The sequence below is a fragment of the Dromaius novaehollandiae genome, chromosome 1 (assembly GCF_036370855.1).
Source record: "Dromaius novaehollandiae isolate bDroNov1 chromosome 1, bDroNov1.hap1, whole genome shotgun sequence".
Lineage (NCBI taxonomy): Eukaryota > Metazoa > Chordata > Aves > Casuariiformes > Dromaiidae > Dromaius > Dromaius novaehollandiae.
This window is the reverse complement of record NC_088098.1, coordinates 146,388,114-146,413,718: the sequence shown is the minus strand read 5'-3', so window position 1 is coordinate 146,413,718 and position 25,605 is coordinate 146,388,114. Positions and strand designations below refer to the sequence as shown.

The following is a 25,605-nucleotide window of genomic DNA, read 5'->3' as shown; positions in this document are numbered from 1 at the left end:
GACATCAGTTTTGTCCTAAAATACTTTGTGTTTTACTAGGGTTGAGGCTGGTTCTTCATGCCTGCACCAACAGCCACGTGATCAAGAGGTGGCTTAGAATATAGATCATGCCCCAGTGAAGAACCCACTGGGGTTTCACTTTCTGCGAAAACTGCTTAAAATAACAAGAAGTGAGTGCTTGGCCTATTGAACAGAATAGAAATGTCACCACCAATTTTAGCAAAGCCATGCTGTCATTCCTAATTGTAGATTAAGATGACTAGGAGCTCCCTGCTGAAATGGGGCTGGTCCTACAAACTGCACATCCCTGTAGATTGTCCCTGTTTTGTCCCACAACACTGACGTCTGCCCTGCCAGGACAGGGATGGGGGATGCGAGCTGGCACTCGCTCACCTGTGGAAGGTCCTGAGCTTCTTCCTCAGGAGTATCTCTAGAGTAAGGACCTTCTGCATCAAGAGGCATTTCACTGCTGTCTCTTCTCTGCTGGCAGGGTTGATACGCTGTGCTGTTAATCTCCAAACATAGATCTCATGTTTCAGCTCTAAGAAGAAGCAAAATTACTTAGCTTAAAGCAGGTATTCATGCACATGAAATCAGAGACCAAAGAATATGTATAACGTGCCCTGGACTCAAAGCTGTTAAAATGTTTAAAACTTAGATTAGATTTCCCATGGAACAAGCCACTTAGGAAGCTGCTCTTTCTTACCATTCATTTAGCAGAGCAGAAGGGAATCGAAAACAAATAGAAACACTTCATAATTTTAAATAAATTAATTTCAGATTCAGTTTCCGAAGAACAAGGAGTGTCTTCAAATGCTTGCAAATGGCTTCCACAAGCTTTATTTCTAAAATCCTAGCACATTTGCTTTTCATCAGAAAATAAACTACCAATATACATTATTCTGCTGCTAACATGATACTAGGTACTTTGTACTTATGAATTAGATCAAATGCTCTTTTACTGTATTCAGAATGGGCAACATCCAAATAAAGGAAATTCAACATATTTATAACTTACAATATAAACCATGATTCCTGTTGAGTGTCTTTCCATTCACTTGTGGTCACATAAATAGTCTTCATAATGTGAGCCAAAACAGAAATTTAGCACTGTGTTATGGCATATTGTTTAATAGCATTTTAAAGGCTTCCTAAGAGGACTTGTTTCTTAGGCACTGAAAATATGCACAAACACACCTACCATCTTCTGCATGCTGGCCCAAATGGCATTTGATCCTGTGCAGGTTTAACCACACTGATTAACACTTGAAGTCAAGGGATTTTCAAAATTTTGCTTTATTTTTTCCAGTATTGTCAAGGTCTCAGAGAATGACTGAAAACTGTGTGTTCCTATTCAGGGAGGTCCTTAAATTGGGCACACCAAAAAAAGTTTTGGAATTTCCAGGAAATTCCTAAAGAAATAAAAGCAGAATATTCATGCAGAAATTTTCTGCACAAATGCTTCCTGAATTTTCCTAAACTGAGAGGACATTTCCTTGCCTTTTCTTTCCCCCCAGATTACATATCATTGAAGGCAAAGTGTCAAGAATTCCAATTTACATTTTAATGATCCCTGTTCAATTGGCAAGTTACAAATGGATGTGGAATTCTTTGTGCCAGGTAAGCAAATTATATGCATTATTTATAAAATATACATTATATAAAAATTATTAAATTCAGAAATATTTTTAAACAGTTTGATGTTGGCAGCAATATTTACATTTACTGTTGGAATTCCTTAGCAGGAAGTCCTAATACCTTCATGGTATTACTATCAAAAAGAGTACTAAATGTGCATTTAATTCTCCCTCCCATTTTGAGTAAGTATTTCCAGTGATAATACAAAGTAAATTATTTAAAGATCGACCCAACAGGGAATTATGCTTGACAGAACTCAAACTTGCATGAAAAAAATTGGGGGTGTCCAGAGATGTCATACTCTCCCTGCATAGTGGACACAAAAAAGGGATCTGAACGATTCACTCACATTTTGAACAGCTCAGTCCTGTAAATGAACACACAGCTTGCAAGATGTAAAAATGATAATCTTTGCATGGGGTTTGCAATGTAAAGCCACAGAGGTAAGTTCACACAATCTAAAGCCCAATGACTGTTCCAGGTTATTAAACAAACAGTGTTCACTTAGAGCATTTCTTCCAAAAAGGGATTCATACCTGAACCACAGATACAAAGAGGTGCAGAATCTACCACTTTCCTTTTTGGTTTATTTGATGATTCTTGCTGGGAGCATAATCTGACACTACATTATATTAAAATGTGAATAGGTCCTGCTTATCAAAGGATCCACTTGGCTTTGTGCAGGTGCCCTGTCCTGGTCATCATTTACCTTTCCATCAACATTTGTGGCATCCACAGATACATATCAGGAGTTATTTGTCATTCTCTTCCAGATCATAAATGAGAAAGTGACACAGCTTTAGGTCACAGTTATGTTTTGCCTCCCCACGGAAAAATATTTTCAATCATTTCCTCACAAACCTTTTTGGGGGTGGGAGGAGGAGGATTTGGGTAGATGTGCAAAAAACACATTTGAAAAATCCAGAAATAGTGGATTTTTTTCTTTAATAGGATGGAAAGATTAAAACTTAAGTCTCTGAATTTGTAAACAATGTAAATAATCATTTCTGAAAGAAGCTGGTGACCACATATTTGTGTTCTGCTTCAGCTCCACAGACAGTTTCTGGTCAATGGCATAAAAAGATGTTTTATTTGTCAGCTTCCATCTCATCATGTCCACCTGGAAGAGGTCTGAAATCATGAGCTGGGAAGCTACTCCTTGCTATATAGACCAGCAAGATTAGATGCAGCAAAATGAGAATGTGGCTTTCTTGCATATTGTCTCCTGCTTCTCTTTGCTCCAAACCTCCAGACAAAAGCTTTTTCTTTGAAAAAGTTTCCTGAGTCCTTCACAGTGAAAGAAAAATTGCTATGATCCTGCTTGCTGCCTAAGCCTGAATGAGACAGAATCTTTTGTATTTAATTTAAGTAGGTGATGTGGGGGAACCCCCATCAGCAGGTGAACGGTCCTTTTTGTTCTTCTTTTTCATGCAACTTTCAAGTCAATGGGACTGTGGCTTTGAACTTGTCTGTCATCATCAGTCCAAGAGAAAGAATATGTTACTGTCTTTTTCAGCGGCAAACACTTGTGAAGCATGATAACACAGTTTGCTGTTCTGCTCTCTGAAAGCCTGTCTTTGCTGCAACACCTTTTCTGATCGTGTCTATTCATCCTACCATAGCATTTCCCTTCATCCTTTCCAGGAGAGATTCCACCAAGGTTTTTTACTGATGGAAGAAAGTTAAATCTTTTATCCTCTAACTGACATGCAGCTCCCCAGCAGGTATTCTCATAAAAAGAATCTTTATCTTCACTCCTTCAAAAATGGATAGCTAGCACCTTTTTATCTATGCCACAAACAAAACTGAGGAACAGAAAGCAGTGACTTGCACTGTGCATTCCTGTTCCATATCTGAAGTGCTGAGGGGCTAATCTACAGGTTCAGCAAGGTCTGCCTGATGTTTTTGGCCTTTTTCTGAAGGAGTATATTAAAATATACATGCATTTTCGCATGGCCTTGATCTTGCCTTTATGTGCAGCAAGTACATGCTTGATTGTTCAGAGTCATTAGTTTTCTAAACACCCCAAGGATGTGAACATCCGACCTGCTGTGGAATTTACTTCAGAGAAAAATGTCCTTTGAAAATCAGAACAGTCAATATGTCTTTTATGCTACTAGTCATGTTGCAGCAATAATTTGTGCCAAGGTTTTCTAACACCACAGAAAGCTTCTCTTCTTTCTGTTTCATGCACGCTTTTATTGTAATGGCATTTTTATGGCATTGGGTGATACATATGTATTAGCAGTGGGTTTTTTTCAAAGCAAGTATAATGCAAGACCCTTGAGGTCAGTGAGAACACTGAACCCAGCCTAAGACATTTAGACCTTTATCTGCACGTCCCACTTCAGGCTTGCAAATCCATGTGGGGTAGCAACCCCTAGAGTCTGGGAACTTCTGATATTTTATTACCTATTATGTTACACATTATGGATACAGGTTTAATGCATCGCAGGGTCTTATCGATCACTTTGACATTACAGCTAAGGCAGTGTAAGGGTGAGCAGTGACCAAAGGAGAAAGTCTCACACACCATTTTCCCTTCTTCATAAGTTCCTGTCCTTCCTCATACAGGATCTAGTGGTCATGTTACTGCAGGGTGAGCTGACTCAGCTCACTCATCCAACAAAACCTGTCTTCTGCAGGTTTTCTGCAGGGTTAGCTTTACAGTGGATGAGCCTACTAACCAATTTATCCTATGATTGCTAAATTCAATGCTAATGGTTGCAATAATCTCTCGGTGTAGCATGGTGGGGACTACACCTTTTGGTGGCACTTCATTAAAGCAGCTAAACTGGCATTTAACTGCAATTGTAGTATCAGTAGGTGAAGTGATATAAGCAAGGTGACGTGTAGTATGCAATGATTTAGAATGAGAGGATGTAGGAGAGATGGAGCTCAGCCAGGGAATTCGGACTATTAAGATAATACTAAAATCACTGTCAACATGCTGCATTCATAAAACCTACAAGGCACTGCAGCAATATACCTAGCATTATTTTTTTCATAAACATAATAATTGCTCTTCATTTTTTCTTTTTCTTTTCCTTTACCAGAAAGTCAATTTCCAATGAGAAAAGAATAATTTTTGGGTCAGCTCTAGAGTCAAATAAAGTATCAGCAAACATATAAGACTTGTGCTGTTAATCTGCTCTGGTGCTGTCATTCATCTCATTTTACAATGGAAAGCACAGAAAGTCCTGACATGAAGGCCTGGAACCATTGGGTTTAATGGAGTTTCAGTTAAAGAGTTCAGCTGTGACATTTTAGAAAACACTGTGTTTCGTTCGAAATGCATATTCTTTCTGCAATCTGACAACTTATAGTCAGACTGATTTTCACTTAGTGTAATCATACATTCACTCCCACCCAACTGCCAATAACAAAGAGCACATCCTCAAAAACTGCATGTAATTAATTCCCAATCTCAGAATCTGAAGAAACCAGTCTTGTTAATTGAAGATACTCAGAAGAGCATGACCAACCTTGATGAGATGATAAAATTATCATAAGATGGCAATTTTTAACCTGAAAGTGTTCTAAATACATTAACTACCTTTTTTGCAAGCAAGACAAGTTTGCACTGATGGGCTGTGACTAACAAAATGCAAAGCATGTTCCCAAGAACACTTTTTTTCTCCACATGTTATTGTAATAACTTTTTCCAGTAAAGCAATTATTTTCCTTAGCTAACTTTTCAGAACAAGGATACTTCTGCCAAAACATTAGCTGAAAAGGAAATTAAGTGCCATGAATTATAGCTTAATCCAGTAATAATATCCATAGTTTTTAATAAATATGATTTAAGTGCCTGGTATTATGTAATTAATCCTCTCAACATTATTAGAAAGTAAGTACATGTCCTCTCCATTTTGAAAGCACAGAAGCTAAGTCAGAAAGGTGAAGCCCAAGTGTAGAAAAAATTAGTGTCATATGATATTCCAGGTCAATGACTCATGCCTCTTTCCTGGAGGCTGCGTCCCTCAACAGGAAACAAGCATGAGCAGCTGCTTCTGCCAAAGCTTCTGAATGTCCTCATCTTTACTCCTTTACGTAGTCCAGTTTATTTGTCATGTGGATGCAGCAGAGTAGAGGCATAATTGCTGCAGGGTCTTCAAAACTCTGCATTAAAACATGCCTTGCTTTATTCTGCCCTGTTCTTGCAAACGCATGCAAGAAATCTGCATAATGCTGCAAAAAGCAATATAACAAATTTATTTAAACTTTTCAGCTCAAAAAACAGGATTCAGCTCTCAAAGACAACAGGGGACCTATTTGTTCACCGAGGCACCGAGTGCTGTTCCAGGTGCCCTGCACAGGACTTGCAGCTGTGGCACAGGACCAACAGGAGACCTTTGCTCCTGTGGCAAAGCAGCTGAGGCCAGGCAGAAAACTGCAGGGCACCTCGGACAGCGCCACACACCTGAGTTGGACAGCCTGTGTTAGTCATCCCCTAGAGGTTTTCTTCTGGGTGAGTTGAGGCAGCCTGTTTCAGCCACAGGAATTATGCTATTTGGAAAGCGGGAAAACAGCAAGTGTCCCACTCCTTAAAAATTTAACTGGAATTTTTCCTCACTATGTTTTGGGTTTTCCCTCGTAATTTTGACAGCTGAAGGAGGGGTGAGGAATGAGGAATTTCAGCAACCACTACAAGCCCCCCACTGCATGTTAGAAAGGCGTAGTCTATTTAATACCTCTGCGATGGCCAATAACGTGGCACTCAGATGCAGTAAACTGCAGATACATAAGTAGGGTTAGATGTCCCAAAAAATTTCAAGATGGTTCATAAAGATACACATTGATGACTGCATTATTCTCCAGATGGTTTCTACTTAAAGAAGAGATGGATTCGTAGGTGATATATGCTCAGTTCTCCTCTCTGGATAAATCAGAGCCTGAAGGTTATTTCACCCATGATCTTACTCTCTTTTGGCAGTGCCTATGGAGAATAATGACTCAGGTGACTAAAAAAAGGTTGGTGTTTTAGTGTCTTGGTAGTTTTGCCCCTTAATTTCCTCTACTGCTCTTCCCCATCTTTTGAAAGCAGGAATATGAATATATTTAGGCTTTATATGTGCTCATTACCACTTGTCTAATGCTATCATTACAGTACTCTGTTTTATTACACTGAGAACAGCATAGGGTCAGGGGAAGTGAATAATCAAGTATTTTGAGCATTCACTTAGCTAAAATCCCAGTGTAATCTGTTAAAAAAAATACATCTGGTTTGAAATCTATCAAAATAATTCCACTTTATTCACTATTAAGAAGCTGCAACTGTGACAGCCAGACTTACCAATCACTATCAAGTTAGCCAATGTATTCCATTAAAGTACAACAGTAACACCATTTAAAAAGTCTCTCTTGAACTAACTGTCATCTGCTGTTCAAAAGTGAATAGATATATTCCAACAGTAAAACATTTTGCACCAAACCAAATAATGACTGAGGACATTTCAATATCAGAAAAGAAAAAAAAAAATGAGGCAAGCAATGGTTTAAAGATAGTATTGCCAAAGTCCTATTAAGAAATGAAGAATCATGAATAGATACAGCCTCAGTAGAACACCTGTTATAAACCAAAAGACCTAATCTAATGCTTTGAATAAGGCAAAATGAAGAGCAAAATACTGAAGCACACTTCAGATGCATCATGTTTTAACAGTCGGTTTAAATGTGAAAATGGTAACCAATAAGTTCAACTGATTTTGATTAAAAAATGGTTGGAACAAGTAAAAATTCTGCCAAGGTTACAGGTTTTTTTGAAAAATCATCGCAGTGAAAGCTTCTTGCAGCAATCAGATATAGAGCATGTTTTACATTAACCTAAATTGCTGCCTTGAGCTCTGTATAGCAGGAAGATCTTATGAGCTTCAGACCCATCAGAGCAAAGTGAATTTTTTGCCAAAGCATCACCAAAACACTGTGAATGAAAAAGTCAAGGTACTGTTGACCAGTATATTTCTCTATAATCATTCCACAGCTTTGGTATGCATACAAAAATTCAAGAGTGCAAGTGCTGTAAAAGAAACAGAAGCTATCAATTCCTAAGTTTTTACCTCTCATCTGTGATTTTTCTGTACTGATTCCATCTCTGAAAAATGTATATAATAAAATTGTAAAGTACTGCTCTATTGATTCAAAATGCCACTGTATTGTACTTTCTGTCTGCATAGAGCAACTAAAGTAATTTTACTGTCTCCTTCTTGTGATGACTACATTATCAATGCACTAAGCATAATAATATGTAACTGTCATATTTCCCTTATTCTGCAATGTCAGAATACTGTTTTTATCATCTGAAAACAAGAAAGGACAGATCAACATTTTCCTCTTTCCAATGGATAATTCATCAGCTCTGACTCAGTATAGAGAACATATACAAGGCCTTCAAATATAGAATGAACAATCTTGAATCTATATAAAGCAAATTATTACGCTTTTTTTTTTTAAGCCAGGAGTATTACAAAAAGAGATGTTGAAGGTTCAAAGAATAAAAAGCAAAGATATTTCTGGCATTTTCAAACATAAAATCATGACTCTGGTGGATCCTGAAACAATATGCAAAAAGGAATATACACACAGTCCATAGGAATCATAACACTATCTGGATCCTTTGAAACTGAAAGTCTTAGAGTTGTTTAAAATAAAAGATACAGCATGTAGCAGAAAGATATGAACTCAGATCCCAAGATAATTTGTAAGAAAGCTACATCCTTTAGTTTAACATGCTGTACACCACACTAGGACTGTTAAAATATTAACTACTCATTGTTAACACGCACAGTTGTATTACAGAGAATAAAAAAAGGGGGGGGGGGATTTCCTATCCCACGTTGTGCAAGATTTAAAAATGCTTCCTGTGCACTGGGATGAGAAAGGGAGAGAGCTCAGAAGACGAATGCAAGCTATAATGTCAAATAGGGCAAAGACGGGAAGCAGCAACCAGATCCCTTATGTTAAATCACTGCCAAACAGATCTAGCTTGGAGCTGAATGCTTGAAAGTATCTTGAAATAGTCCTTTCTTTAGATATTATTCTGTGCATAATCTACCAGTTGGATTCCATAGCTGAACCGACTTTCATGTGAGGACAGCCAACTATTTTAGAACCGTTATATTAAAATACTAATATTGCTTTACTGGCAGTTAATAAAGTACCTACAAAGGTATAGAAGCATTTCGAGACTGAGATTTACTAATATATTTAATCCAGCTAGGTACATGACTGACCTCTTACTGAGATTTGCAGAAAACAGTTCCTATGGTTACAAATATACCTCTAAAAAATATATGGTTCTCAAGGTCTGAGGCCAAGTGGCAAACATACCTGTCTTGATAGTACGTGACACATAACCCTGGGTCCGCGCTGTGTCCCTGCAGTGTCCTTCTGGCCCTAGACATTATTATTAGTTTTTGTTGGCTTTTTTCAATTCAAAGTGTCTGAAAGAATGTGAGGTAGTCTCACATGCCATCACAGTAGTTTTTCCCAAGCATTTAACCAAGTTTGTACGTCACACTGCTACATGCCCTCATACCATCCCCTGCAGTGTTTGAGGATGCAGAGCACACTGGGATAGTGGTGGAGGATGGTGCACCATTCAGGGAGCCAAACCTTTTGCAGTCTTACACAACCTGGGAGGTAGTACAAGCACTCCAAAACAAAGCAAAATAAAAAATTAAAAAATCTGTATATTTAGCAGTGTGGACACAACCCATGTGACTAAACTACTTTTTAAAACGCCCCTTTATCAGCACTTTTAGGCATCTGCATGACTGACAAACTATGTCTCAAGGCTAGAAAGAAATCAAGAAAATATCTGAACTGTCTGAAAAGAATTATAGCTTGAATGGGCTTGAGTGGCCAAGAAACCAAACTATGTATGTCTGCATGGGAACATAGCCTAGTCTCGCAGGCCATGAGAGTATGGTGCAGAGAGAAAGCGAAACTTCACTGCTTCCTCCAGCAGTAGGCAAGTCATCCCATGCCAGGAGAAAACAGCAAAGTGCTTTTTCAACCTTTAAACCAAGCCCACCTGTCCTGGAGGATGTTCTTTAAGGCAGGAGTCTCCAAGCTGCAACAGGCAAGGGGCTTCATATGATCAAAATAATAACAACAGCATTGAACTATTCTTTTTGTTTAGCTACAATTAATTACAGCTGACGATGCCTGTACTCTGTAAATCACATGTAGTACCAAGTACTACAAAAGCCTTTTCATAGTCTGTGCACTACTGAGAGGTACTATACGGCACAGAGATTTCGAATTCAGCAGACATTAAGTGTTAAATGGGTTTTTCAGTTCTATCTTGTCTTTTCTCTTGATCTTAATCTCAGCTTGGTCATCCTTTGGATAGCTTCACAAAAAAATGGAGCCTGATGCCGAGGATCTGGGGGAAGGCAAACATTTAGTTGATTAAAGCAGCTGCTTCAAACGATGCTTCTTCTATGTCCAGGAATGACTCCAGGACATATTCGGCCTGCAGCCAGCACAGTGCTATCAGTTGCACGTTTGACAACCCTTAATTATCCTTCCCCTGCCTCCTATCCCATTTCTTCTCTTAGAGCGGCAGTTGTAGAGCTCCACATGGAATGAGGAAACAGATTAGCATACTCATCTGGTTTCTGTTTTCTGTGTTGAGGGAAACTGCGCTGTGCTTTTTACATATTAAGTACTTTACACATTACTGTGATTAACTAGACAGTTCCTTCTGCTGCAGGCTTTACCTACATACTATCATACTACCACAGCAGTATTTACCAGCTGCTGCAGACAGCACACTACACTAGAGGGCATAATGTGCTCCCCCCACTTGACATCACCACTCCTGCTTTAACACCAGGTTTCTCTTTCAGTGGGCAAATCTATCACAAACTGCAACAAGCAAAACGGGAGAACTGGAGAGCCAGCACCAAATCACTTCACTAAAAGAAAGCTTTTCATCTTTGGCAAAAATGGCAATAATAACACTTGTCACTGTACGACATGTTACTGCTGTCTTGGTGGACAGCAGTAGGAAGGACCTTCCTAAACACTGAGGTCCACACCTTAACAGCTTGATAGTTGAGACATAATGGTGTATTGTCATGTTTTCCAGGGGTAAAATAACGTATTGTTATAATAAAATATATAATATAATAATATAATATAAAAAATTGTAATAATAAGAATTGTTATATTCTTAAAGTAAAAACTTTGGTTTCAAGTATTTCTTGGGGGGACAGCAACTTTAATTCCTCTTCCACTCATATATTATTATTTCTTTTTGCTCTTTCTTTTGGGGAAGAACATATATATTTATTTAACCTTCTCAGCTTACTATACTAATCCTACTATACTTTTAGTTAAATTCCACTGTTTGTTGTTAAGTATTAAATGCAGATAAATAAAAGAAGTCAGATCCCAGATGCCAAAAGGTAAGAGAACAAAAAGCCCCTATTTATCCAAAAATAGCTTTACAAAAGTTCTTTTGTAGACTGTCTTTGCACAAATTTGAGTTCTGCACATAAAAGAAGTCAACCACAGGAAAAGAACTAGAACCAAGGGAGATACCTGAGGGTATCTGGGCAACATTCATGAAAGCTGTGTTGGGCAAAGAGAGCTACACAGACAGAAACAGAAATTGCAGCAATCTTTAACTGCTTCTCCAGACACAGACATGGAGGTCAATGGGCTAACTGAATGAATGAAAGCTTGCAAGGAAGGAAAGGATTAAACTACACAAAAGTTCATGTGTTTCTTCTTTGATTTTGTACATTGTACTTCATTACACTAGGGACATGAATACCCATGCTTTCTTCTGAAAAAGCTGTTTTTCAAGGGACTTTAACCTCCTTTCTGGTCATAATTCCTGAAATGATTGAATGGGGCCCTCACTTCAACAGCAGAGTAGAGCCCAAAGATCCCCCTCTGTGGGCAGTTGTAGTCTGCAGTCTTACACAGAATGATTTATCAGCTGAAAGTTGCACTTCTGAAAGTCCTCAAAATCTCCCTTCATTCTTAAAAGGCATTTGATAATCTCTTTCATGGTTGAATTTTTCAGATTCTTTTCTCTTTTATATTGTGCCTACGGAAAGTAAATATTACTGCTGGGGGAAGAATGTCTTTTTTCTACTGGACAGCTGTTAAAGCTCAGTCCAAATATCGACAAATTAAAGACACCAGTAACACATAGTATTGAAAATCTTCCAATATATCATCAGAATAATGGTATTACCTGTTCTTAAAATTAGCTCTTATCCATTCTTAGAAATCTATGTAGCCCAAAACAACAGAAAAGACAGTGAAAATCTAGCAGATCAGTTAACTCTCACATGACCTAAAAAGGCTTGTTTAATTGCGAATCAGGGGGCAGGCTGGGGGAAGGCAGATATTTAGTTGATTAAAACAGCTACTTCAAACAATGCATTTGAAGTTATCACAGAATCACAGCAATTAGAGATGGAAGGACCCCTTAAAGTACCTCGGAACACATTCTACTTCTTTTGTAAATCCAAATTACTAAAGCTACTTTCTAATGGAATCTGTGTTTTTCACTTTCTCTTCCCATTTCACAGAAAATTTCAACAGAAAAAGTAGTGCTTTAGCTTTTGATTTAATTGAACAGCTTCTCAGCTGATTAGCTTCTCAGCTATGGAGGCGCTGCTGATTACGAGAAAGAACATACAGTACGCTGATTATAAGACTGTTGTATCTAAACATACAGTGCTGCAAGTACCACTGATTACCAGGAGATGAATTGAGGCAAATACGCTAGCTTTTTTAAAATGTACAATGTTTCACTAGCAAAAATATTATGTCAGTGAATAAATTATACCATTTCAGTTAATCCAAAAGTGATTATGCATATTTGATTTCTTAAAAATCAAAAACAGGCTTTAAAAGTTATAGACTAAAGAGAAAATAATAGTTCTATTTTTAAAAAGTATATTCACAAAATAATGCTATTATGTTAGGAGCAAAATTGTTCAGACTTAGCAGAATGAGCTTTCTGACTGTAGATATTACTTATCTGAGGACACCTTCCAAGTTGGCACTTTTAAAGATAATTTAAGTATATAATAACTTCAGTTATTCATAAAAATTTCCATGAAGCTATGGCTCTTATTAGAAAATAAGTAATGTATAAAATCAAATTAATTCTTTTCAAATAAGAAAGTTGGAAAGTTACAAAAATGCTGAATACCAAAGATTTTAATAATATACTTCCAGGCAACAAAAAAAAGTAATCATTTTTAATCATGATGCATAATTACAATGCATTTTATCTGGGAGGCTGCAAGGGTTCCTTTCGTCACCCAGCAAAAAGATCATTTCTTTCACAGTGACAATCTCTTCCACAAAGGATTTTCATTCTTGAGCCCTGCATAGAACAGGTAGGAACTTGTTCCATATTTAGAATTTTGATATAGAAGAGGAGGAGCAATTGAAACATGAGCCAAGTGCCTACCTATTCAGGTTATGCATTTTGGTAATCTATTTGGGACAACTCAGGAGTGGATAATGTTTATCCCATAATATTTTTGCCTCTCTTTCGATAGTAACTTTGACCAGACAAGTAGGAAGATCACTTACTTGCCCGTGATACTTAGTTTTTTCATGGATATTTATTTCAGGTATGGATGCTTTCCCACAAGGCAAAACTCATCATTAATTACTTCAAGATGACAAATTTGAGGCTGTCCAGGAGAGCATCCCTTTCTGCATGTTAGCACTTGCAATTTCCACTGAGTAACCCATGTTCTCTAAAGGCATTTTTGGCATCCAAGATAACCATCTATTTGAATGGATACATCTGTAGGGTATAGAGGTAAGCCAGAAGCGTCCTGTCTTTTTGTCTACTGGAAAATAAAGCCTTTCCTCTCTTTCGGCCAGAAGGACCTAGTCAATGGATTTATTTACCAGGTCAGGAAGATTTCTTGCATCATCTCCCCTGCTGCAACAAGAAAATTGGGGAAGAATATTCCTGATGGCCTTTCTGAAAATTTTGTTTTGCACTGTCACAGGGAAATATCTTGGCATTTGGGGGGGCTGAGTTCATTGCTTTATTTTTTTGCTCTTAGGATCAAATGCTTACAGGTGCAGAAAGCCTTGCCTGTTTTACAGAGGCACACCAATGCAAATGCCTATCTTCTACCAAGCATGAGTATAGAAGGAAAATTCTCCATAATTTTCTTAGAAAATAGTTAGATAATATCACCTCTAGAACACCTCAAAAACTCTTTGATTCTTATTGTTGAGAAGGACTTTGGCCCCTAGGGTTGTGAACAGATAGATAGGCTGAGTTCACCTTTTACTGAATGGGCAGTGACATCCCTCAAAACCAAGTGTCTGCACAAGAGCCAACTTTCTCAATGGCAGAGTCTCCCTCTGACCTTCCTTACAGATAGGATTCAAGAGACATGGTGTAATCCACAGAGGAGAGGACAGGCACTTTTTGTGTCTAATAAAACCCTGCTCCTAAAGCCAATTTTCTCTAGAACAAGGCCAATCACTGCAAGTGATACTTATCCTGCCCAAATTAGGTGCCTACCATGAAGACCTCTACCACTGGGTTAGTTCCTTTATAGTCAAAAGAGGGAAATACGAATTTGGGTGTGATACATCTGACCTGTTGTAGACAGCTATGTTAGGCCTTAGAAGGACCTGTCTTTCTTCACTGGGGCAGTGAGAACACCTGCGGAAGATCTGGCGAGGAGTCAGAGACTGGCAGAGTACATGAGCACCGCACTAGAGTTGTGTGCTCCCTACACACTGACGAAATTCCCATCAAGGCCAGACATGCATATTCCATTTTGTCAACAATCTCTAGCTGCTTCCCGGCTGGTAGCTACTTAAGGTTAGCACAGCTGAGATAAGGAAATAGTTATAGTAGACTTAAGGGGCCCTTACAAGTTGAGTCCCTCCTGGGCGTCCAACCAGTGCATCCAGCAGCCTCCCATCAGCGACACCTCTGCACGGTTCCTGGGGCTCCCTGTGCAGCTTGGCATGCAAGTCCTTTATTAAATCTACCCTATTTAACCCTTCACGAACCTTGAGTGTCTCTGTACTCCGGTATCTAACCCTTCCTTTCCCACCTTGCAGTCACAACTGGTAACACAGGAAGCCAAAGAGGACTCATTCAGGTTTGAGCAACTACACTGCAGGTATGCGCCATACAGTCAAGTGGATGACTTATTTTTCAGCCTAGGTCTTCCACAAAAATAAAGTAAACAACCAGGTTCTCATGGCAGCGACTTTTATATCAGCTATATCGAAAGCTGTCTTCCCCCTACTAAACAGACCCCATGCACATTGGTTCAGAGATGTATAGCACGTTAAAACATGTGCTGCATGGTCAGTGAAAGCCTGGATCCCAAGTCTCCAGTGGCCAAAAATGAACAACTGTCATTCCTGGGAAAGAAACAGTTTTACGTAGCTATCTTTGTACAAAGTCCACTATAAAATCAAACAAGCTGTGTCATACTTTGTGAATCGTTTCTTACCTCATAAAGAGATTGTGGACATTTTGGGTTATTATTGAGTTTCACCACTGAAGTAGTAGCCTGCCAATGATGAAATTTTCAAAACCTCTGAATAGAAAGGTATGAAAGCACTAAGAGAAAAGTGACCAACATACTTAACAAACATTGAAAAGGCTAGTGGACATAGCTTTACCAAGGCTTCTAGGGACTACTGAGGTGAGCAAGCCAAGAGAGAAATAAAATAGCTTGAGTCTAACTGAATCATAGAAATTATATACCAGAGAAAGGTAGGGTTGGAAGAATCACAAAGGCAAGCTGGAAAGAACTTGAGAAGTTCTTCTTCTCTTGAAGAAACGTCCTTCGCTGACTACAGACAGGGAAAGAACTGCTGATAGGATTCAGTCAGAGAAAACCAGCAGCAAGGTGATGCATCGGTGCACTACACCTGCCATAAGAACCTGTGAAACTTGGGATATTTCTAAAGCTAAGCTGTGGACTTAGTACCTTGACCAGACATTAACTATGGCGATATAGAATATCCCGAGATTCAAGCCGATGGCTATAAAGGATGCAAAATATTACCACAAATAGTGTAAAGTATTTAATAATCTATGTCTATCACATATCTAAGCACCAGAACAAAACTCATTTCTAAAAGTCAGAAAAAAATCATGATTAAAAATCAACTCTAAATTATTCGTAAAAAATAAATATTCAGAGACTGAATGGGAGCAGATGCTTCCATATGAGGACAGCTTTATAGTAGACACTACTTAGATTATATTTAACATGTTCAACTTAGTGCTTAAAAAAATGTTTCCATGCTCAAACTCACCAACAATTTCACTTGGTTCCTTATTGTAAAGTTTTTTGTTCCAGTAAAGAAGTCTGAGAAAAGGAAAGGAGACCAGAACAACAAGGCAAATGCCAACAAACATATGCCCTGTGAAGGCTGCGAAATCCAATCCCTGGAAATAAAAATGAAAACCTACATTAAAAATCAGTTATTTTCCTATATTACCTACAGGGAAAAGTATTCAACTCTACATACTTTACCAATCAATAATAAATATAAAACAATAACATAAATTCCAAGTGCAGCATATGCTATAATTTGTCTGTTTCAGGGAGACCAAACACATTTCAATTTAATTCATAGAACTCAAAAATAGCATTATAAGTTATTCTGAAATATATTTAGTGTTCCTGAAACATGAAAAGAATAAACTGAAACATTAAATCTCACTTTAATCACTTCGTTCATTTTAAATTCATTTTAAATCACTTTAAACCACAGAAATAATTAAATGTTATTGAGCAGTTTTTGTTTTAAACTGGCAACAACATGGATTTTTATATTAATTCTATCAGAATCAACATTTCTTCTAAATTCTCTAATGTTCTTCAACAACAAAAATATTACATGTTAATAGTCTGTTTATTTTTCTGTCTGTTTAAAAGATAGACACATTTCTTTACATTTTGCATAAAGAAACTCTTTAATGAAGGGGTTCTCAAAAATGTTGAGTGAATTATATTGAAAAGCTATTATTTTAAATAATAAAAATGAACAGTGACAACCTGACCTTACTTTGAAGTTAGCCATGCTTTGAGCAGGCGGTTGGACTAGATGATCTTCAGCTCAACTCGATGATATTTCAACTAAATTATTCCATAATTCTCTATCATATATACTGCAGTGAATCAAGGTTAGCCTTTGGGCTGGGTTTTTCTGAAGTAGTCTGTCCATCATCACACTCAAGGGAGATCAAGCCTAGGGTACTCTGGTACCAAGGAGCTGCCGTATATGCCCACAGCAGAGGTTCTCTGAACTGATGATCCCTACACAGCAGCTCTGTCACACTTGGAAGAAAGCATGAGCAAAGCATCGGATAACTCTGGTTTCCCAGACTGAATTCCTAAAGCTTCCACTGATTTCTCAAGACCCCAAAAAATCATAGGGCCTCTCTGTGACTCTTCTATGTTGTAAAATGACCTGTCTTTTACTAAATATTTGTGTGCTACCTATAGGTAGCAGGGGCGGTAGAAGGACCTATAGGCCAGCTTCCCAGCTGCTGCTTACCTTCCATGTGTTAAGGCTATTAGGGACTTACTACCTGAAATACATGTGTTGTTCTATATTGTCTCCCACTACAATAATTTGTGTGGAAATGTCCCAGCTGAAATGTCTCTGATTCTAAAGAAGAAAAAATGTTTCTCTATAGTATTGTAGGGCATAATAAAATAATGCATGTGACACAAGACACTGATTAAAGTCATAAAGAACATTCATAGCCAGATCCAGTGTTCTTTTGCAAAAAAATCCATAGGTTCCAGACAGGCACAATTAAATAAATCTCAAGCATAAATATGCAGAACCGGGATTAGAATTAAAATACAGGTTTGTGCTACATGGGCTAAAAAAATCATACTGAGTTGCTATTTAATAGTAGATTCCTTACCTCTTCTACTCTTCAGCCACTGAAAGCTGAAATTCTGCATACCTGTTCATTTACTGATTTTTCATTGTAACTCAGATACTGCATATCTTTTATGGATTAGAAAGAAGAATCTTTAGGAATCGGAATACGCTTATTTTAAGATATGGAGGAAAAACATGTTACCATAAAAGAAAATAATATACTTTTGTTCAGTTTGCCTACTTAATAGGTCAGAAGTCAAACATCTGACACCTCTTCAGAACAGACTATACAGATCAGTTTTATAAATGCTCACAAAGATTGACTTGGATATGTATTAGCGGCATCAAGACAAGATTCAGACCTACAGTAGATATTTTTATGGAAGATGAAATCAGCATTCGTAAGCTAGGAAATTTATGAATAGCCATGAAAGAAAAAAAAAATTCTACAAACACAAGGTCGATATTTGTAAGACCTGCCTGCAAAATACGGAAAGTACATATCCCTCTTACATATTTCCTTAATTACAGATGTTTAATGTGGACAATTAGTCTAATTTATATACAGGCTGCCTCTAAGATTATGGCAAAAAGAAAAACAAAAATGGAGAGAGTGAGAGAGAACACTACCCAAGAATCCAGAAAAATAAGAATCCTGAAAACCAAAGTGAATGGCCTTTGTTCGGAAGTTGCTGAGGTATTGGAAAGTGCCATTAAACAGTTCTAAAAGTATGAGAAATAAGCATTCAATTCCCTCTGGTCTCTAAAATGATCTGAAGACAGCTAGCAAGCTGAAAAGAATTGAGCTGTAAAAACACTGAAGCAACACCAGCCAAAACAACAATGCCTAAATATGACTGGAAAAATTTTTGCCCTCTGAAAAACAGAATGACTGGCAAACAGCTGGCTGAGGTGCAATAAAGTCACTAGAGTTGGTCAGAATATACTCAACCCAGAATTACCGGAACGAGGAAAATTACTTTTGCATCCCATCTAGTCTTAAAAAGCGAGGTGCACATGAAGTTTTTCTTAGGTTGACAGCAAGGTACCCATGTCAAAAAAGAATAAGCCAGCTGTCAGGCAGACTATGCTGACAGGAATTCTCTATAGAAATACTCAGACATAAAGCTAATTGCTACTGTAGGAAATAAAAGAGAGAAATAGGAACCTGAAGAATTACTGGAGACTCTGGAGCTTAAGATGTTAATGTCCACTTCATACATTAATAGAACATAAACTTCAGGAAGCGGCTCATGGCAAGCAAGTGCAGATATACAAAGTTGCTTGCCTCTAAATTTTGAATATCACACCAATTTCAAAGAGAAACAATGCCTCTTTGTTATTGAAGTGTTACAATGCCAAAACTTCTCAAACAAAAATACAGCACAAGAAATGTGCCACTTGAAACCCTCAAAATTGATTTCTCCATGAAAAGGAAAATCACATCAATCAGGAAGACAAACTAAAATGCTGAGGTTAAAAAGGAGGTCTCAGGTTTGACTGACAGTTGAAAGGAATTGAACAGAGATGAAGATCACAGTACCCTTAAAAATGAGGATTTACATACCTTCATGGCATAAGAGCTGACTTAGATGAGTCTTAAGAGTGATTTGTAGACATTGTCGCAAAAGAAAAAATTGTCTACTTCTTTTCTGGCATCCTACCCAGGAGCTTACCCAAACCTTTCAAAGAGTGTAACTGGGCTGAGATTCAGGAGCTTCTTAAACTTCATAATACTGTCTCCTTGATCTTTCCTATTTTTGAGATCCTTGAGGAAAAAAGAAAACAGGCTACCATGCTGCAATTGCAGAAGAGCTTTCTAATTCAGGTGAAATAAATGTTTTTTTAGCATGGACAGTGCTTATCTGAGGAAAGGACTTGTATGATAGTATTGCCTGTCATAGTGTAAGGCTGGATTCAATTCTCTTCTAGTCCCTTCCTCTGACTTTTCTCCCCATTTCCTCCTTGCAGTGGTCTGCAAGAATCAGTGAGTGAAAATGGGTCCTGATGATCTCTAGCCATGGATGACTTGTACCCTGTAGCCATCAGAAGGCCAAGGGCTGCCAAGTACAATCACTTCTATGCGTCTATAAGAAGGACTCATGGTGACAATTGACTGCTTGCTCTGATGCTTTGGCCTGGGCGCATAGCTCCATGTGTGATGCTCCAGCTGCTCTTCAGCTACACTTTTAGGGATGCAGCAGGCAGCTTTCACAGCTCATACTGTCAGGCAACTAGTTATCAACTGGCAATTTCTGAAGGATTTTGGGATACCATTCCTGTTTTCCAAATAGGAAAGCAGAAAAGAGTAAAGAGAATGGGACGAGGAGGAAGGAGTGCCCCTCTGGAAGGGGCAATGCCTTGCTGTGTTACTCCAGCAGAGACCTGACTGTGACAGAGATCCTCAGCCTCCCTCCTGATCCCTCTGCTCCATCACAGAGGGTTTATGTTGTACCACCTACACAAATGATACAGTGGAGGATCCCAAGGAAGTGGCACAGTTGCTTCATCTGCTGCTCCTGCTCCATTTCCCACATCCAATTAAGGCATGCAACATCTCTACACAGCCAACATGTGTTCCCTATGTGACTATGGATCACATTTTGTACCTCGTGAGTCCTCTGCACTGACTGCCTACACTGTTGAAGCCAGGATTCAACATTATACAAACACATTAAAGTGCTCCACATGTCTGCTACATTCAAAAATATGACATTTTCATAAAGATTTTCTCTTTCTTACACAATAGACTGAAATAGAATTGTCCTGCACAATAGGCAAGAAATACTTTTCTTCCAGGAGATTTCAGTTCATCAGATAAATACAATACCATGCTGCAAATGTCCCTTGCTTGAGGCTATGCTGATTGTATTAAATTTCTCCTGTTCCCCAGATGACAAAGAAAATCTAAAGATTTTGTTTTAGCAAGACAATAGCCTAAAGGCTCCGGTGCCCTACAGGTCCAAAGCTGAAAGAGAATGGGTATTTCTGCCTGATTTGTGGTTTTAAATGCTATGTCAAATATATCAATTTCATATTGAGAGGAAGTGTCATACCATTTTCCTAAAATATTATCATTCCATCTTCCTGGTCTCTGCCAAATTTTTTGACTACTTACGGAGATGTGAAATTAACTTCTAGTAATTCAAACTTCCCCAGAATAAATCTGCCATTTTAGAGCAAAGAAAAAGCAAAAATTATAGTTTAGTACAACAATTCAGGATTAGCAAATGCTGTATTTCTAGTCAGAATATCCTTTATTTAATTTTTAATAGTAATAAAACGAGGAAGAACTAGGATAATTTATTGTTTCTACACTGGCTTAGACATGCCTTCTACCTGAGCTGAACTGACTATGGTCCATGTGGTCTCAGAAGGAGGAACTGCACATGGTGCCAATGAGCCAGAATGCACTGGTGGTCTAACACATTTACATGAGGATAATGCTTATCTGAGACACTGATGAACCCCCTTTTTTGTCCTGTACTATATTCTTTAGTGATTACTACATGCAGAGGTTGGAAAAAGTCTGTGAAATCAGCCATAAAATCATGGATTTTATTTTGTATGCATTATCTAGGATTTCATATTTCTTTAGAAAAGGAATCAATGAAACATTGATAAAATGAGCAGGAGTTCTACAAATTGATTAAAAATTTTACAGAGCTTGTATGCAGCACACTCAACAAAATTAGCCCAGTAAATTACGAGAATCTATTTCACGATCTGGCAGTGCTTGAAATACCTTTACAGAATCATGTATAGTGCTTTCTCTCTTCCATTTTTCAAGGTTATCTACTTTCATTCATAAATTGTTCATACCAAGATTTTTCATAAAATATAACCAACTAATATTGCACCGTGGTAAATTTCAGCATGAAGACTGAAAGTCTTTGAAAAGCACAATAGGAGAACCTGATGGCTGTTCATTTGCCTGTAAGTTCCATTTGAATGGCAGGAATAACTCTGAGTGGGCTGCTGGATATCCAAAATCCTCAACAAACAGTGGATAAACTGCAGCTTACATGTAGTAAATCTGACACACTTGGGAACCTCCACTTTAGTGGGCACGTGCAATTAAAATGTATAGTACACATACAGTAGACCTTTGCAAAACTGCTCTGCTCCACTCAGCATGTCACACACATGGTCTACGCCCACCTACTGAATCTGATATATGCAGGATGTGTTGAAAAGCCAAACGGGCAGCACACTGTAGAAGCCCATCACATTTCTATGCATCTGGTTTTTTCTGGGATATATCAAGCTGATTCCTGCTTATCAATTAATCTAAATGATAAATTAGACTTGAATGAAGCTTCCTTACGGTTACTTCTAAAACGACCACACGAGATGGTCTCAACCAATACAGAGTGTTTTTTGCTCTGCAGCCTCTGTGCAGCCCTTCCTTTGTCACAGGGGGGTGATTGTAGCACTAGTTTGGGAGCAATAATCACAAAGACACAACAGTACAAGCTTTATCATACATACCTATACATAACTGTACATATCCATAACAACTGGAGTAAATAAGCAAGGTTCCTCAAGAGGATATAATCCAGGGGCTAGCAGAGGCTAAAACTGTCTTCGCTGTTATCATTACCTCTTCTAGACAGATTAAAGCTAGATACACTAGCACACACTATGTTCCGTTATTTTGCTCCGGAGACCTACTCACCATCCTGTCTCTAAAGATCTTGTAATCACAGCCTACAAGCTTAGGGCCCAAGTAACTTCTGATTTCAAATATCTGACTGTCAATATTTGGAAAGATCCCAAGTATTAAGGCCTTAATGCTCAGCCTTTCTGAAAGCAATAACTAGTTCAAATGCGCCATACTGCACATATAAAAATGGAAAGTCAGAAGTACAGATCTCTTCCAGACAAAAATATAGCTTGATAACAATGGCAACTCAGTAACAGTACTCTGAAGGTAATAAAAAGCAAAGAACGTGGACAAAGTATTGTATTCGCTGAATTAATTTTCCATTTGCTCTTAATGAAATCTCTTATTTCCAGCATTTTCCTTTCCTAATATTGCAACATAAATGCTATTTTGTAAGACTTTCTCCTACTCCAACCTAAGAACAAGCAAATCTTCCTCTACTGTTACGCAAGTGTTCTACTGCTTCCAAGCATGATGGTAGGGAAAATGTTGGTGTTATAAATTAAACGTTGCTACAAAGAAAAAATTATTTTGGCATCCATTTGCAATTCGAGACAAACAAACAGGCTTATCTGTACATTTTAAGGAGTAAGCTGTAACAAAAAGGTTTTTTTACTCATATATACCTTTCGTAACTTTTTTTTGTAATGTGACATGAGTTTTCCCCAGAACCTAGAGAAGAAAATATCCCTCCAGCACTACTGTAAATAAATAGTAAAGCACATCTAACACTATAACCCAGTAATGTCCAAAGTAACATGGCTGCACTTCATTTTGTTTTGATTTAACAAACGAAGGTTTCCCTAGAAAGTGTAGACTTGCCTAATGTCTCACTAGTCTGCTTTCAGAGGTCAATGTACAACAGTGAAGTTCAGGAAGACTAGTAAGATTTGCCTTCTGATGGAACCTGCTTAAATAGGAAAACCAAACATCTTCATAGTGCTATCACACTATCAGCCTCCTACAGAGGCAGTTGTGCAAACACTCCCGTACTTAGTTGTACGTAAATAGTACTGAAAAAGAAATGTAAGATGATACAAAAAGGAATTTCAATGAAAATATCAAGGAGGAAAATTCTCTAGAATGGGAGAAGCATGTCCATAATACTAAAAAGAGAAAAAGAAAACAGCTATTTTCTGAAAACATAGGAAACATAGTGATAGTATACAATAACACATGTAGTGCTGTTTCCAGAAAGCTGTTAAATTATTAAAATAAGTGATTACATTCAAGAATTTTTAGCTCTGAAATATTTTAAAGTGACAAAAAAAGAATAAATTTTTCTTGGTATCAATATAGCATAGACTTTCCATACAGTTTGGATACAAATTTGGGTTTGATTAGACAAAGCTTCCTCACAGCAGCTATTGCCAGAACTAGTCTCAGAAATAAGGCAAGACTGGCTACGTTTCTTTTGAATAAAAGAGCTCCCTAGAGCAGGTGGACAAAACTAGGAAGTGAGCTGTTGGTTCAACAGTGTAGACTGTAAGAGGGCAAACGTACAAGCCCCCTCCCTGCCTTCACCCTTGGCTTTATCCAGCTCCTCCAAATAGCTCTCTCCAAGACAAATCTACTTTAGTGGGGCGGAGCCCTAAGCAGTGAGGACATAAGCCAGTCTGTGGCATTTAGCTTCCAAGCCAAGGATATGTCTTTGACTGTTTTTTATTTACATATATAGATATAAGAGATGAGACCATAGGAATAAAAAAGTACAAGTTGTGTGGCACTGTGTTGAATTTGATCTGTTTGCTTACATCTTTGTTCCCACTGATGAAACAGAGATCCAAAAACAATCCAAAGACTGAAAATGTTTGGAAACTGGTTATGCTTGTTTCAGATAGTGAATTTGCTAAAATGTCACATTTACTAGAGTATTTATACATCTGAGTCCTAAAATTATCAGTATCTCATTCAAAAAAAAATGTAAAAATATTTTCTTTCAATTTGATTGCTTAATTGCTTCCCTTATTTATACTCACTTCTAAAGAGATGATGATTTTCTGAGTATTTAGGAAAATGACCTGTGTGGTAGGTGCTAATTATTCTTTTTTGAAAAGAAGGTTGAAATAGTTGCATAGCTTTTATATTCAAAAATGTAAAATTTAACTATCAATCAAAACCATCACCCAGGAATATTACAGTCACCAAAGTCATCATCCTTTGAAAGTAAACATTTAATAGTCTCTATACTATGAACTTTCAAAGACATTTTACTAGCTGGACAGTACTTAATTCCCTTTGAGAATGTTTGGGTAGTTAAGAGAGATCCTTTTTTGGCACAATAGTAACATAATTGTCCCCAATTAAAAAAATCTAGAATTTTATATTACATTTCCCAGCTATTTCATTTATATTTACATTTTTGCATACTTATTTACATTTTATGTTACATTTGCGCAACTATTTTTGCACTAATGTGTACACTACGTTGAATTTCTTTGAAGTTATTCATGGCATTCTTTGAGGAATTGTTTGGGGTTCATAAAACCCGGCCAAAACAGAAAACACACATGCAGCGTGTTTGCAGACTCACCCATCACACCACCACATGTGCCACCTTGCCGATGGTTGTTGGCACAGCCCTGCAAAAGGGCAGGAGGTCAGCAGCACTCGCTGTCCCAGAAGGGGCTGCCCCTCACCGCCTGGGCAGAGCCCCCCAACCTCCCAGGAGCATCGGAGACTGGCGATGCACCAAAGGACCCCAAGGGAAGCCCAGTGCCAGAGGTGAGAAGGGACTGGCCAGGCGCCCAGAAGCAGCCCTTCTGTTCAGCGACAAGCATCGTGGGAAAAGCATGGGAGAATGGTGCAAGTGGCAGCTCTCCCCTGAATCCAGCGTGGAAGAGGGATTGTGCAGGCGGCTGCTCTACCCACCTGAATGTGGGTGGGAAGGGCCAGCATGGCTCTGAAACATCGGCTCTCAGGGCTCAGGAGCGCCACTGTTCAGCCTGACACCGTGCACTGGAGCCTCCTCTTTGGCACTAGCCAGGCAGCAAAATGAAGCAATTTGGTTCTTCAGTAGGAGAGCCAAGGATAGGAAGTTAAATTTGTCACATTATACTCTGGGTCTACCAAAATGTTGGCAGGAGCTAAGAGCCAGCTGAGGTCTGCACTACACAGGAGGAGCCGCTGTTCTCCTCTCATGCTCCATCCAGGTGGATGCCTGTTAAATGACAAGGTCTCAGCTGGCATCTGAGTTGCAGGTGACAGGTGCTGCAGAAGGCACTGCCACCTCTCGCTGTGCGCATGCCACCTCCTGCGGTCTGTGTGCATGCAAATGCTCCAAAAACATCCAAAGTGAGTTCTTATAAGCTCTAAAAAGGAATGAATATTTTCAGTATATTGAACTTTTGGGAGAAGAACTATTGTAAAAAAGAAGTTTGGGTTTTCATCGTCCTTTTTTCACATCTGTTCCTCTT

At 38.3% G+C, this 25,605-nt stretch overlaps 1 protein-coding gene across 2 annotated transcripts in view; it reads right to left on the bottom strand.

Moving 5' to 3' along the window:
• The window catches only part of OCA2 (OCA2 melanosomal transmembrane protein), a 217,772-nt gene that overhangs the window by 94,294 nt on the left and 97,873 nt on the right, over positions 1–25,605 (bottom strand). For both annotated transcript variants that reach the window (XM_026103160.2, XM_064501789.1), the window contains exons 16-17: positions 15,937–16,069; positions 394–541 (exon numbers count right to left, since the gene is read on the bottom strand). In XM_026103160.2, coding sequence (XP_025958945.2) covers positions 394–541; positions 15,937–16,069 — 281 coding nt within the window. The remainder of the gene's footprint in view (positions 1–393; positions 542–15,936; positions 16,070–25,605) is intronic.